The following is a 16115-nucleotide window of genomic DNA, read 5'->3' as shown; positions in this document are numbered from 1 at the left end:
TTGAAGCTGATTTCGATCAATTAAGGGGGAGAAGTTCAGCATACGTGAGGAACTCGGAGTAGAGCCGCTGCTCCTTTGCGTTGAAAGGTGCCAGTTGAGGTGGTTCAGGATCATCTGGTAAGGATGAACCCTGGGCGCCTCCCTAGGGAGGTGTTCCAGGCACGTCATTTGGTCGTCCCTCGCCGGTGTCCGTAGCTAACTTTGAGCATAAATGAGCCTTTGCCATGTTCCAGCGTGTGGGTACAACCACAAAAAATCACTCAGAAGAAGAATCAGCTGTAAGGTTGAGAAGAGAAGGGGGCAGATTTTTGGAGGAAGGGACCAAAGAACAGAGCAGAGACACGTTCAGGTAACGTAGGAGACAGCGGACTCTCTCGTCTCCACTTCCTCTCTCATCCTCTCAGTCCGCAGGGCCGAGCGCCTGCAGGAACCGAGCCGCCGAACCAAACCTCATTCACGGATCCTCCATCAGGAACCGAGCGCAGAGACTCTGGACACGAGCCCGGGAGCGCCACCTCCATGCTTTAATCTCATAGATGCCATTTTAAAAAAGCAGCGGGCGGCGAGGACACGTCCGGACACTACTCCCCCCCGGGGACCCGACGCGCTCGAGAACATTTCCATCACCACCAGCTGAGCTCAGCAACGCAAGAAAACTAAACCTCACAAAAGAAAAGAAGAAACCAATGAATAACTTACTGCTGTAGTGATACATGAGTCGCTTTCACTCTTTTCCGTCTCGTGTTTCTAGTCGATCAAAAAAAAAAAGAAAGAGCGGCACAAGAAGCTGGAGCGGGAGAAGGCGATGAAATGGACTTTTTCATTTTCAGCTGTGCGGACATCAGGTGCGTTAGAAACTTAAACTACGTCTGGAATTTGAATCTTTGTGTCTGTGGAATGTGGTGCGTGGATGTTTATACGTAGATGCTGCTGCGGCTGCCGCCATCTTGGGAAGGGGAAGCGCCCTCAACGCGTGTACAGGTGGGCTGTCCTCCATGAATCATTTTAACATGGAGGTCTATGGGGATTGACTCAGTTTAACATGGAGGTCTATGGGGATTGACTCAGTTTAACATGGAGGTCTATGGGGATGTATCATTTTAACATGGAGGTCTATGGGGGGTGATTCAGTTTAACATGGAGGTCTATGGGGATTGACTCAGTTTAACATGGAGGTCTATGGGGATGTATCATTTTAACATGGAGGTCTATGGGGATTGACTCTTTAACATGGAGGTCTATGGGGATTGACTCTTTAACATGGAGGTCTATGGGGATTGACTCTGTTTAACATGGAGGTCTATGGGGATTGACTCTGTTTAACATGGAGGTCTATGGGGATCGACTCATTTTAACATGGAGGTCTATGGGGACTGACTCATTTTAACATTTAACATTTTTAGCATCTTACTGATATTTTACTAATGACTAAATACCTAACATAAGTTAGCGTTAGCTTCCTTTCGTCACTTTATGTTAGCTTTAATGAAGGATCCCCTTGTCTTCTGTCAAATCAACACGTCCCCAACAGGACGATACTGAAAAGGAACGATCACCTGTGATTAGCTTTGGTATTTCTTTGGTCTCTGGAGCAAGATGGCGGCTGATGAGCATAAACGTATTTACATCTGTGGATGCGGTGTTTGAAGTTTACACTGTTGGACTGACAGAATGAATGTAAACCTGAGGCTTGAGAAGGTATTGATAATTATTACTATTTATGTTTTGTACTAAAGTGAATGTATCATGAGGAGGTTTCTCAAAAGCACACGAGGGATGTTTTGGCTGCAGATCTGTGCCGGTCAAAATATCCACTGCTCTAAATAACGATTACGGTGCTTTTGAGAAACCGGAGCTTGTTGCTCTTTTCACGACGCGGCGAATACGGCATCTGCTTTCTGCTCAAATACTGTAAACGCACACAGTTCTTTCTGCTACGACTCTATAGTCCGTCCGTGCTATGTTGTCCTAGCCTGAACTGATTCTAGATCTGAAATCCAGAGTGTCTTGTCTCCGCTTTGCAGCCGTTAAGTCCGCGACATTAGGGGCCTGGAGGTTTTGCCATTTTGCTGCACAGTGTTGGCGACGAAGTGCCATTAAAATAAAAAGAAAGAAAGTATTGCTTTATTTTTATTGTTAGGATGTTTCAACACCTCAACCCAAGGAGACTTTGTAGTGTGCTCTGGAGAAGATGGGGATCGAACCGCCGATCTTCCAATTAGTGGATGAAGGGCTCTACCTCCAGCCACACCTGTCTAACGGCAGCACTGTTGTCTGTATGGCAATGACAATAAAGACGGGGAACAGAAAGGATTCAAAGGCCACTCAAACTGCGCTGTGACGCTTTAAATTTGCTGGAACGCGTCCGTCTAAAGTCTCCTCCGTACATTTTCTAATCAAAGATCCAGGCGTGACGGGGCGAGTGCCGAGTGACCGTAGAGATAAGATTCTTATCTGCTTCTGTTAAAGGAAAGGAAGGAAGATCCTATTTTTGAAACTTAACTTAAGATGGGACGAAAAGTTAGGATATTTTTCTGTAAAGAGGAATTTATGTAAAAATAGTTTCTGACAAATCTCCTTGAATGCAGGAATCAGTGTTGTGTTAAGCTGCAGTCTGCATCTGTGCGCACACGCTTTTACCCAACGAGCCCTTCCTTCAGCATCTGAGTCGTTCTGAGACCTGGTTAAATATCGGATATTTTTACATTTAGCACCTGGTTGGACGTCGGCCGGCTGATTGAGGTGGTGATGAAACATAAAGGACATTTTTGGCTTCAGTCTTGAATATTTTAAATCATCTCTGAATGAGATTTCCTCGTTCCTGAAGTCAGAACATAAAATCGAACGCAGCGTAGACGATCTCGAACCACAGTTGGAGTCAGATTTAAATGCAACAAAGCAACTAAATGTACCGTGTTGTATTGTAACACAAGTGGTTAGCACTTAGCTTCAGTGTGTTTGTGTTCCTGTTGAGAATATCAGGCTAAGCGTTTTAGCTGCACTCTCTTTAGCTGCACAGCCGTATTTATTCTATTGAATATGAAGTTGGACCGTTCGTTATTGAGTGAGCGAGTCTGGTGACGACGCAGCACCACGCTGGGTTTCCTTTGGACATGCGTTGCATTTCAAGCCTTGCATGTGTCGCATTGGTCCGACTTTCTATAAGTGACGCTCCACCCGAGATCTGACTTTATTCAAATGTGTCTTTTAAGGAGATTTATGTGGGGATTCAACGGTGGCACCTCAATGTGGCTCTTCAGAGGTCAGAAACAACGTGGTCTGATGGAAGCATCAACTGTGATTGTTTTTCCCGTTTCTGTCCTCTGGAGCGCTGCCCCTTTTTCCTGACTTGCATTTAGGGCGCACTCACACTGTCCCTCCGTCCCGTGCCTCAGCATGTTTCACGGGTAAAGTCTGGTTCCTTTGACCAGTGTGAGTGCAACCGTACCACGTCTAGGAGTGGCACGCTTGCCGTCCACGGCCCGTTTGGGAGAGGTGGGCTTTTGTAAAGCACGTTTGCACGTGTACGAGCACAAGCGTGCGCACGTGTACGAGCACGAGGCCTACGGCGGCTCTGACGTCACTTTATGTGCGCCTGTTGGGACATAGAAAAAAGAAGGAGGGACCGTCGACTAAACGGGGGCGTGCCGCATCACAATCCAAAAGTCCAAAAAAACCACAAAGCCAAAAACGTTTCCATGTTTTTCCATGTTAAACAAAGTGACGCATCGCCATGACGTCATCAATGCGTGTGACGTGTTACGGCGTGATGACGTATAGGCAGCAAGAAGCATTCTCCGAGGCCCAGGTAGTGTGAGTACAAACGGGCCTGGAGGGGGGGGACAAGGACCCTAAAGCACGGGGCACGGGACGGAGGCACAGTGGGAGGGCGCCCTGAGTGAAGTTTCGAAGGCAGGAAGCGAAATACAAAATAACTTTATTCAAACGTACTTTTGTTCCTAGAGCACACGTCGAATACAGCGTAGAGAAGCAGATTCCTGCAACTCGGTTGAGCAAGAAAGATATTTTTGCACACTTCTTCTGTTACTGTCGCTTTTAAATCTCTAGATTTATGAAGAAGAAGAAGTTCAGTTTGGGCCTTTCTTCCAAACGGGTGAACAGTTAAACGTTTTCTCTGCAGAACTTTAGAGCGAGGCTTTCTTTGATCATCTCCGTTTCTGATCAGTTTATTTATTTATATGCGTTAGCACGAGTTAGCAAGATTGCTACTTTACATCTGGCGTCGTCACAACAACAAACCTTTATTAAGACGCCTCGAGATGATAAACAAACGTTTGTGTCAGGGTTTGTTTGAGGTCAGTGCCCAACCTGTAACAAATCAAATGTATAATTATTATTATAATTATAATTATTAATGTGATGATGAAATGGAGTTGTGACTGAACTCTGTGTGGTTTCATAGCGGGAGACGAGCTCCTGTGATTGGCTGCTGCTCTGAGGCTTTTATAAAGTGACTTCATGATCCCAAATCTTTCAAAGCATTAAATCTGTAGCATATTTCATATTGTGCTTTTTTTAATGTGTGACCAACTGTTTGGTTTCTTTTTTTTATTTCACTCTGACTGTAAAAGCTGCTGTCATCGGGGATTAAAGCGTCAAAGGAAAGCTTCGTGTTTTCTCACTGTTTGCTTAAAAAAACACATTTTTATTAAAGTTTGATTTTGTTAAATCTCCAAAAACTGTACGAGCAGTTAAATTATTAAATGAACAATGACAAATACTCTCATATTGAACCAATAGGGATTAATAAACACGATCGCAACAAATGGATTTGGAGGAGTTTTCAACACTTTGACTTTTTTTTACTTTTTTTACGACTTTTTTTTTTCCATATTAAACTTTAACGAACTTTGCCAAGACTGCATCAGACAGATTGAAGCATTTTTTTGGATATATTATATTTTGACTTTTTGGTTGTATTTGGACACTTTTCCTGACTTTTTGAAGAAAAACTGAATTATTTTTAGACATTTTATATTTTTACCCTTTTTGACTTCTTTGTCATACTATGACTTTTTTTGGCTTATTTTTTGGACACACTTTTGTTTGACTCTTCATTTTTAAACAAACTATGCCAAGACTGCTTTAGACTGATTTAAGCATTTTTAAGAGAAGTTATATTTTTACCTTTTTCGACAACTACACTATGACGTGTTATATTTGTTTATTTTACCATTTTTTACTTTTTTTTAACACACTTCTATGACTTTTTAAAAACCTTTTTCAACAAACTATGACGTTTTATATTTTGACTTTTTTGAAGAAATTATCCAGTTGTTTTGTATCATTTTATATATATTTTTTTACCGTTTTTGACTTTTTTGACATACTATGACTTTATTGGCCTCTTTTTTTGACAAACTTTTATATGACTTTTTTTTTCTTATTTTTAAATTATGCCAAGACTGCTTTGGACTGACTTAAGCATTTTTCGGACAAGTTATATTTTTACCTTTTTTGACACAACTATACTATAACTTTTTCAACATACAGTATAATACCATTACTTTTTTTGGCCTCTTTTTTTAAAACACTTTTCTACGACTTTTTAAAAACCTTTTTCAACAAACTTTGCCAAGACTGCTTTAGACAGAGCGAAGCATTTTTTGGACGTATTATATTCTGACTTTTTGATGAAATTATCCAATTACTGTTTTATATTATTTTATATACTTTTACAGTTTCTGACTTTTTTGACCCGGCTTGGTCAAACTTGCCTCATTTTTTTGACACTCTTTAAACTTTTTTTTTTTTTTAAACTATGCAATGGCGGCTTTAGACTGACTGCTTTACGAAAGTTATATTTTTACCTTTTTCGACAACTATACTGAGACTTTTTTTTTTTGGCTTATTTTTATACTTTTCTATGACTTTTTGTTGTTCTATCACCTTTTGTTTTACTACTTCACCTTTTTTAACATGTAGGAAGCGAGCCAACAAGCGAACACCCTTCTTTGACGTTCAACTGCTGAGTGGAGACATGGGAATTCTGTGGGACGATGAGCTTTTAAAGCATTAACAGACTTTGGCAGAACATTTTATTTTTTTCGATGTCTGTCAGAGGTGTTCCCCTTCACTTTGTAAACCTGCTTTAAAAATCTGTCCTCTTACACATTTTCCACAGAGACAGTTCTGTTCATCGGCTCCAGGACAGTGTTAGCGCTTAACGTTTTTCACCAAATTATGCCAGGACTGCTGTGGACGGGCTATACTGTGACTTTTTTTTGGGTCATAATATAGTTTGTCAAAAGATGTAGTAAAAAAACTAACATCTTTTGTGAAATTATGATTTTTTTAAATATTTCACATACAGTAACACAAACGTTTACATCACTGTGTTAAACACATCGTGAACAACAGGAGTTCTCCATTTATTCATACAATTCAAGACAAAAACTAATTCATATAATGTTTTTTACAAAAGTGAGAGCACGCGTTACTCAGACCATGAACACACTCGACACAAGTCAACATAACGGATTTACACTCAAAGACAACAACACAAACACACACGTTTGCATTAGTGCACAAAGAAAAACAACAAACTGAGCAGAAAGATATCAAATTAAATAGTTGGCACCGTAAAAACACCAGATTATTCGTTCAACATACAAACAAAACAAAACCAGTTTTACCAGGTTTATGGATCAAAGGTTCGTCACGTCAGCGAGTAGTGACGCGTTAAAAAACAACACACACTCAAACAGTTTCACTAAAACAATGAACATAAAACAGGATTTCTTACTAATAAAGTTACGTCATCACAGTTACATGTTTTTAAAATAACTTGTTTATCTTTTCAAAGCTGAGCACTTCATTAGCTCGTGGGCTTTGATGATGCGTTCATCAGTAAGATTCAATTCACTTTTGTTTACGGTGCCAAATCATAACAAAGTTATCTCAGGACACTTTATGGAGTAGGTAAAGACCACACTCTATGACTTATTTATGATTTACACAGACCCATTGCTTATCTGTGCCACAAAGGGTTAAAACAAGCAAGTAAACTCACTTCTTCCACATGTTCAAGACCCCCTTCAGCAAAAACATGGTCGTCAGAAAACAACCAACACTGATACTGTCCGTGGGGTAAGTGTATTTCAAATATTCAACATGCTCATGTTTGGTTTTGTCTTCAGGGGAAGAACGTCCAGGTGAGTCTCTTTTTGCCTTTTCTTCTTGACTAAAGATTAGTTTTTTTGTGTGAACTCTCTTTTACAGACGTGTGAATGTCAGATCCTATCAACACTGAGTTAGGATTATGTTGTTGAAAAAATGTCTTTTTAAATACATGTTTAAAATTTTTTTGGCCAAATGTCACTTCCTCCTCTCTGGTTCTCACTGTTTCCAAAGGAGTTGATAAGTGGAAGCAAACTGGTCTGAAACAGTTTTCACATCCCGCCTTGTGGTTCACTCCTCTGGTCCCTAAACGCCACTTCAGTTACACTGATGGTTCCAAGACCCGAGAAAAAGATAAATGTTTGTTTTTTTAAACCCAAACAAATCCTGGACAGAGAGGACAGATGAGTTTGAAAGAGGAGTAAAAGAAGCATCTATGCAAAAGTAGAGAAACCGGTAAATCGCTAACCAGAGGAGGAGGTCTGAGACACCACTTATCTCCAGTTTACAATGCTGCCCTTTCATCCCTTCATTCAACAATCCAACCTCAAAGAACAACTGTTCACAAACGTCCTCCTGTGACTCCAACGACTGTCGTTAAGACTCAATAGAGCACTAACCAAGTCCAAACCTACTTCCACCAATGACAGGACCAGGACCAGGACCAGGCTGGGACTGGACCAGCACTAAAGAAGTCCAAACCTACTTCCCACCAACGACTGCCACTCTAACGACGGTCGTTTACACTTGGAGCACAAAAGGTTCCAGTGACATCATCGGCCTTGTGAGAGGTTAAATACCTGGATCTCACACCAGTTAGTTGGACCAGTCCCAGCCTGGTCCTGGTCCAGTCCCAGCCTGGTCCTGGTCCTGGTCCTGGTCCTGGTCCAGTCCCAGCCTGGTCAGATGCGTACATGAACTGATGAAGCCTCCTGGATGAGAGGTGAAACGTCTTCCTAGACAAAGAACCAAGTCCAGTTGTTTTTGACTGAAATTGCTTTGAGGAGAACGACGACCTGGACACATGAGAACATTCACAGGCAAACCCAAACAAAGTTATGACGTCAAGAACAAAAGACACAAACTAACAAATGCTGCTGAGCTCGAGAGAAAATAACTGGATCCAAAAACAAGTTTGTCAGTGTGTCGAGGTAAAAAACACAAGTACATGAAATAACTGAATGGTGGGATGGATGAAAACTGATATTTTTAGATCCTTATTGTAGAAAACATCCAGTCTGAGAACGATGCCACAGTGAAGGTCACATCTTTAACCCGACTCTCTCCAGATGAGTTTGGATCCTCCTGCTTCATTGCTCCACAGGGAAGTGGTTTCAGGAGGCTGAGGCCTTATCAAAAATCCTTGCATGTGATTGGATAAACCACGTGTCTGTCATCTTTATTGACGTGCTTCTTCAACCGCTCCCATGGAAACCAACCCGTGACGCCGATGAGAGCGACGGGTGCAAACCTGGTTTCCACCAAAAGCCTTCAGAGCCGTTCTCTGGTTCTTTTAAAGATTCTCTGGATATTAAACACGATGAAACAGCAGCGTCCATGTTGGCGTCTGCTTCCTCCATGAGAGACGCCATTGTTGTCTGAATCACAACAGTCGCTTCTCAGCTACGTCACATCTATAAAACCCCGCCCGCACTCCTGATTGGCTCAACCATTTTTTTGCGGACCCTGAAATCCCTCGGCTACGGAGCGACTCCAGATGGTTGAATGGAGCGAGGAGGAGTCAAGGGGGAACCAAAGTCGCCTGGAGAGAGTCGGGTTAATTTCTATCTACAGAATTAAATTGAATCCCCTTTTCACGATCACACCAGTCAAAGAAAGTTTGTATTTATTGACATTAATATCACGTTCATCAGTAGTTCCCGTCTGTGTGAAAATAATTCAAACTGCAGTTCATTAATAAAAGGCATAAAATGGATGAATTAACCAATTAAAAAATGATTTATCCAACTTTTTGTTAAACTCAACACTACTGTCGTCCACCAGCCTATTTACAGATGTTTACAATCTGATGTATTTTTATTTAAAGTCCTTTAAAGTGTTCAAACGATCAGGCAGCTGCAACATTTACTAAAACTCTCCCGCCCTGAAGCGAGTGTCCTCAGGGAGACTGTTGAACCCTGACCGGGGACGACCGACCTGTGTGTCGGGGGTCTCAGAGGTAGTCGTCCTCACTGGACGGCTCGTCCTCGTCTTCATGGTGGTCGTAGAGGTGATAGTTGCTGGGGCCCTCGCCGGGGTCGTCGCTGCTGCTGCTGCTGCAGCCGGGGTGCGAGCTCGCCCCGGTGAGCTTCGACCCCTCGGAGCTAGCAGAAGGACTGCGGCTCATCCTCCACAGCTGGTGGGCGAAGGTCCGCCCCCAGCTGCAGTGCTGGCCAACGGGGCGCAAGAGCCGGATGAGCTCGGCGGCCTCCTGCCAGTAAGAAGTTCACTTGTTGTGGCTCCGCCCGGAGCGCTGCTTGTTCATGGTGGTCAGCATCTGGCTGATGTAAGAGGTCAGCAGGTCGTCCATCTTGTAGCCCTGCAGGTGAAATCGACACAAACAAACACACACACGGTCATTTTGCCGCTACTTTTGCTTCACTCTTATGGGTTTTTCCACTCGTTTCGCTCTATTTTGGTTTTCCATCAGCAAGAGTTGTGCAAAATACCTCTCCAAGTCACCTAGGACTTTTTGAAACAAACCTTTTTTATATACAGCAAGACGCGTCAGCGGACCTTTTCTACATTACATCTTAACATCATCTACAACGATACCCCTCAGGAGTTTATCATGTGTGTAGAGATTTAACTTAAGTCTGTGCAGGAGACGAGAGAGAAAGATGTTTTCAAAGTGTTCAGTTACTGCTGATGAAAACCCAACATTTCCTGATTTAGCTGCTTCATAATAGAAGCAACAAAACAACAGTGGACTTTTATTGTGAAGAGTTTATAAGAAAAGAAACATTTTTATTTGTTGTTTCTTGTCGAGCCAAAACTCATAATTTTGTCTTTGTAGTCGAGGTGATTCCACCCACCAGCGAGGTCTCACACAGCAGTTTGCTCCCTCGGACCAGGTTGCCGATGGTGATGTGGAAGTAGGTGTTCCCACTGCTCCAGTTGGAGATCTTGGTGAAGGGGTGAGTGATCAGGATGTCCTGCACACACACACACACACACACACACACACACACACAGTGAGAGAGACTTTATTAATCCCATTGATTTCAGCAGCGTGCATACTGCCACAGTACAAGAACACAGTGTCAAGACAGGATCAGTTGAATAAAGTGAATAAAAAGTTGCACATGTTTGACCAACAAGATCTCATCTCATCTCATCTTCAGCCTCTTATCCGGGGTCGGGTCTCGGGGGCAGCAGCTTAAGCAGGGGACCCCAAACTTCCCTTTCCCGGGCCACATTAACCAGCTCTAACTGGGGGATCCTGAGGCGTTCCCAGGCCAGTGTGGAGATCTAATCTCTCCACCTGGTCCTGGGTCTTCCCCGAGGCCTCCTCCCAGCTGGACGTGCCTGGAACACCTCCCTAGGGAGGCGCCCAGGGTTCATCCTTACCAGATGATCCTGAACCACCTCAACTGGCTCCTTTCAACACAAAGGAGCAGCGGCTCTACTCCGAGTTCCTCACGGATGCTGAACTTCTCCCCCTCTCTCTAAGGGAGACTCCAGACCCCCTCCTGAGGAAACACATTTCAGACGCTTGGACCTGGACCTGGTTCTTTGGGTCCTGACCCAGCTTTCATGACCACAGGTGAGGGTAGGAACCAGGGAAAGATTGGAGGAAAGATTTCCGGGTCCAAACCTCGTATTTCTCCAACGCCGCAGTGACGTGTTCCCCGTGGTTTGAACGGATCTGAGTTTCTAAAAAACAACGTAATCGTCATTTCACCTCTTTGTTATGGATGAAAAGACGTCTAACTGATGAAAGAGGTGATCGTAATTGTTCACATGTTCGGACGTTGTGTCTGTTTTCTTTCAACGGAGCGTTTGGACCCGGACATCTTATTTTGAAAGGGTGTTACGTCAGACTGAACATCCGGATACTTTTCCATACTGCGTAGGAACCCTCCCCACTGAATTCACAGGAACACTGTATAAGTATAAGAATTTCTTTAAGCAGTAATTATAATAAAACCTTTAGACAACTGTTTCTACACAAACACAAACCTTGTTCTTGGGGTCGATCAGACTGACTCCGTGCTTGTTGATGGCGATCAGCAGGATCTCTGGGTAGTTGGGTTCTGTGGTTTGCTAAAGACGACAGATTCATGTTGTTATGTTGCCAAATATCCACTGATCACACGTACTGTATTCATGTTTGCGTTAAATATAAGGACGTCTCGTTCGACCGGACTTTGTAGACAAACAAGACACAGCGAGCGAGAAGCTGCAGACAGGAAGTGGCGGGCTCAGGTGTGTTTACCTTGACCTCAAAGAAGGCAGAGCCAAAGGTCGGCCATTTGTAGATGATCTTCAGGAACATGAGTTTGGCTTCTTCTCTGGATTTACCAGCCTGCTTGTTGAAGTACGCAACCACCGACTGGAATCACACACACGCACAGATTTTTACCACATTAAAGTCATTTCCACTTAATTTTTTTATTGTTATTTGATCATTTTCCCACTTGTTCTATGGCTCGACGTGTTCGTCTGTCATCGCTGTTTGTAAAGACGGACAAAAGAGAAGCAGCTTTACCCGTTTCCAGTCATCCGGCGACATCTGGCGAATGAGATCCTGGGGAACCAGCTCCCGGAGCATCTTGGGAATTGTAGGAAAGTGGGATTTGTCATCCTCGAACTTGACGCGGTAGATGAGCGCTGCGAGTTGGAAAACCTCTTCTCGAGAACATTTGTGGTAACCTCGCAAGTATTTAGGCAGCTCCTAACGAACAGGAGAGAACGATGTCGACATTATTTACAAAAAGCTTCACTTTGAGTTTATAATATAAATCATAACAAGCTCGAAAACGTTGGGAGTAACTTGCCAAAAGATAATAAGTAGTTAAAAGAAATAAAATTCTGTCTGTCAGGTGAGTGTTGCTGCCTGAAACCTTCAAAATAAAAGCGTTTCCTCCTGTTTCTCAGCAGAACACCGACCTGGTAGTAGTGGAAGATGGAGTCGGCGAAGGAGTCCTTCCCTGGGACCGTGTTGGTCCACAACTTCTTCATAAAGAACACCTGATAGGTCAGAGAGGGGACGATTCCTGCAGAGGGTGAGACAGAGGAAGTGTGATCCACCTCAAAACGCCTGAGTAATAATCTTTACTTCTATCAGCAACGATGTGGAAATTTGTCTTTGGCCTCAACACATAAAATACCACAACAACACGTGTTACATACATAACGTTCAAGACACAGAGGAAGAGTAAAAAGCTGATGCACAAGCTCTAAAATGTCCCAGAATGCATTCATGAATCTAATGTTGTAATATGAATTCAGTTTGAATGACTTCTCATAAATATTTTCGTTGTTCTGGCAGCTCTACAGCGCCCTCCTGAGGGGAGTTTTTGCTCTACAGCGCCCTCCTGAGGGGAGTTTTTGCTCTTCAGCGCCCTCCTGAGGGGAGTTTTTGCTCTACAGCGCCCTCCTGAGGGGAGTTTTTGCTCTACAGCGTCCTCCTGAGGGGAGTTTTTGCTCTACAGCGCCCTCCTGAGGGGAGTTTTTGCTCTACAGCGCCCTCCTGAGGGGAGTTTTTGCTCTACAGCGTCCTCCTGAGGGGAGTTTTTGCTCTACAGCGCCCTCCTGAGGGGAGTTTTTGCTCTACAGCGCCCTCCTGAGGGGAGTTTTTGCTCTACAGCAGCCTCCTGAGGGGAGTTTTTGCTCTTCAGCGCCCTCCTGAGGGGAGTTTTTGCTCTACAGCGCCCTCCTGAGGGGAGTTTTTGCTCTACAGCGCCCTCCTGACGGGAGTTTTTGCTCTTCAGCGCCCTCCTGAGGGGAGTTTTTGCTCTTCAGCGCCCCCCTGAGGGGAGTTTTTGCTCTACAGCGCTCTCCTGAGGGGAGTTTTTGCTCTTCAGCGCCCTCCTGAGGGGAGTTTTTGCTCTACAGCGCCCTCCTGAGGGGAGTTTTTGCTCTTTAGCGCCCTCCTGAGGGGAGTTTTTGCTCTACAGCGCCCTCCTGGGGGGAGTTTTTGCTCTTCAGCGCCCTCCTGAGGGGAGTTTTTGAAGTTCCTTGTCCAGGGGGTGACTGGGATCAGCCAAAATCATCAACATGAATCCATCCCAGCTGTTTCTGCTCCTCCCTCTGATTTTAACACTAATTTTTGATAATTTTTGACAGTTTTGGCGTCGTTTTTAACCCCTGGTGACCAAACCACGGACACATATCGTAACACAGCATGACCCTGAGAGACCAGATCCACAGGATTCTTACTCACATACAAATAATTACATTTAAAAAATACACTCAGTGTTTAAAGTAAAACACAAAAAAAGTTCCCAAATGTTTAAACTCCTGCAATATTTCCACCTGCTGATGGTGAATCACTGCAGGTGGAAGATTTACATTGATTCCCTGGTGACCGACAATAACCGGAGAGCTCAGCACGATCAAAATACATCGTCTGTCTGGTTGTATCCCGCACCTTTAGCGACCCAGGAACAACAATTCATCAACACATTCACACAGTCAGCAGACACAGTTTGTTTTATCCCGTGACAGCAGGAGGAGGAGGAGGCACCAACCGTCTTTAGCAGGTCGAGATTTCTTGATCCAGTCGGTCAAATGTCTGACAAAGTCAAAGAAGAAGTCTCCCTCTGGCACACTGATCACCTGCAGAACACACACACACACACACACACACACATGGTTTTAACCCTGAGTCATTGAAGCTGCTGTGTGCGGGGACAGAAACCCTCCTCGACCTCTGACCTTGTCTGAGATCTTGACGAAGAGGCTGAAGCCTTCTGGAGACTTGAGCAGCAGTCTGGTCGAGATGTTCTGGCAGAAATCCTTTGCTTTGGTGCTCGACTCCACCTCAAACGCCTGCAGGTTTGAAAAAACACAAAACACAAAACACTCAGTTTCCAGACAGCGCTCTCTTTGCGCTTTGATCGCCCGCGTCTCACCTCGTCCGTGTCGTCGGGGAAGTAAACTTTGTGGAAGATCTGTGTCGTCTTGTGCTGGATCGCCTCAACTTCCACCAGGTGAGGCGGGTACTTCCTGGATCCGTTACTGTGGCCGCGGACGAAAGGTTCAGTTTACCTTCTGGCACTTTTTAGTTGACGTTAATACTTTTGTATAGAGTGAAGTTTTACCGTAGAGCCTTGTGCAGCCTCTGCATGCAGTCTCCAGACAGCGGGTGGTGCTTCTTGGACTGGAGGAAGCGCTGGATGTGCGGCAGCAGCACGTTACTGGGAGGAAACAGACCGGTACACAACCAGAGCAGCTCCCAGCCTTTCTCCTCGCTGTACCTGCAGCGGCACAGAGCTCATGTTCAGCTGTGACCGGACACTGGATGCAACAGAACATCTTTCCATAATGTTTTGTATGTTCTTATCCGCGCGGTTCATACGGATGTTACACACTTGACGTGGTTGTCGGTGAGCTGTTTGAGGATCTGGCAGTAGATCTCGTCTTTCAGGGGTTCGGCCTTCAGAGCTCCTTCAAAGATCTGGTCTGTCAGCTCGTTGACGGAGCGCGTCCGTTTGGACGGGTAGTCGCCCATGTACTTCATCATAGGTGGGACAAACGTCAAGGAACAATAAGGAACGTAGGGCGGACGTGAACATGGGAGATGCAGTGACGAGGGATTTCTATCATCAACCTCGAGAGTCCGGAATAAAAAGACTCATCTGAAAGTAATTTTGGATACTTTCTGGTGATGTATTTTTTACATTTTTGATTTATTTAACCATTATTTTAACAGGAAAGTCTTTTTCGAGGGAGTCCTGGCCAAGAGGCAGCAGAACCTACAAAGTTACAGCATTTAAAATGATTAAAAAAAAAACTGTTACGAGTAAAGGAGGTCGTCTCAGCCTGGAATTAAAAGCATTCAAAGAAATCAGTTCAGTTCATTTCCAGTCTTTTTGCAGCGTGTTCAGGCAGAAGGAGCAGAGGAGACTAAAGCCCTTTTCCCAGTTCTGTGCGTGAAAATGGAACAGACAACAACACCTGATCATTTGAACGCAAACCATAAGGATCAACACTTCTCCCTGCGATTAATTTACAGATGTAAAAGTGCAGCAGTGTCCCGGCCTCCTAGTGGACAAAGAAGGCTCTACAGTTCGTTATTAACCTCCGAGAAGCAGGAGAAACAGCACCAATCTTACTTAGATATTGAGCCGATGGATAAAAAGGCTGCAGTGACGTCGCTTTTTCACCTCAAAACAGAAACAACATTTATTTCGACAGAAGAAACTCAATTTAAGTTTGAGAGATTGTCAATACGGGGCTTCGATTGTATTCCTAATGTCGTCTTTATGCATTTTGAAATATAGAGTTTCTCTGGTCCAGGGATAGGAGCCACTGTCCTGCATGTTTTAGGTTCTCTCTGCTCCAACACAGTCTGATGCTCTGCTCGTTATCAAGCAGCTGAAGCTCGTCACAGTTTGATTATTGTTAGACTCAAGTGTGTTAGACTCAGGTGTGTTAGACTCAGGTGTGTTAGACTCAGGTGTGTTAGACTCAGGTGTGTCAGACTCAGGTGTGTTAGACTCAGGTGTGTCAGACTCAGGTGTGTCAGACTCAGGTGTGTCAGACTCAGGTGTGTTAGACTCAGGTGTGTTAGACTCAGGTGTGTCAGACTCAGGTGTGTTAGACTCAGGTGTGTCAGACTCAGGTGTGTTAGACTCAGGTGTGTTAGACTCAGGTGTGTTAGACTCAGGTGTGTTAGACTCAGGTGTGTGTTAGACTCAGGTGTGTTAGACTCAGGTGTGTCAGACTCAGGTGTGTTAGACTCAGGTGTGTTAGACTCAGGTGTGTCAGACTCAGGTGTGTCAGACTCAGGTGTGTCAGACTCAGGT

General features: G+C 44.2%; 1 protein-coding gene across 3 annotated transcripts in view; it reads right to left on the bottom strand.

Annotated features, from left to right (window-relative positions):
* Window positions 1–9577: 9577 nt before the first annotated feature.
* myo7aa (myosin VIIAa) overlaps window positions 9578–16115 on the bottom strand; it is a gene marked incomplete at its 5' end in the record, with an annotated part of 95423 nt that continues 88885 nt past the window's right edge. For 2 of the 3 annotated variants that reach the window (XM_083913792.1, XM_083913791.1), the window contains 11 exons: window positions 9578–9679; window positions 10176–10295; window positions 11323–11406; window positions 11579–11695; window positions 11852–12037; window positions 12253–12359; window positions 13836–13923; window positions 14023–14136; window positions 14220–14325; window positions 14409–14564; window positions 14679–14832. In XM_083913792.1, coding sequence (XP_083769918.1) covers window positions 9587–9679; window positions 10176–10295; window positions 11323–11406; window positions 11579–11695; window positions 11852–12037; window positions 12253–12359; window positions 13836–13923; window positions 14023–14136; window positions 14220–14325; window positions 14409–14564; window positions 14679–14832 — 1325 coding nt within the window. In that variant the 3' untranslated portion in view covers window positions 9578–9586. Of the gene's footprint in view, window positions 9680–10175; window positions 10296–11322; window positions 11407–11578; window positions 11696–11851; window positions 12038–12252; window positions 12360–13835; window positions 13924–14022; window positions 14137–14219; window positions 14326–14408; window positions 14565–14678; window positions 14851–16115 lie in introns of all 3 variants that reach the window. The other variant, XM_083913790.1, reaches the window with a different exon arrangement.

The sequence above is a fragment of the Echiichthys vipera genome, assembly GCF_963691815.1.
Source record: "Echiichthys vipera genome assembly, chromosome: 5".
Lineage (NCBI taxonomy): Eukaryota > Metazoa > Chordata > Actinopteri > Perciformes > Trachinidae > Echiichthys > Echiichthys vipera.
The sequence above is the reverse complement of the archived record's forward strand: the minus strand, read 5'-3'. Positions and strand labels throughout refer to the sequence as shown.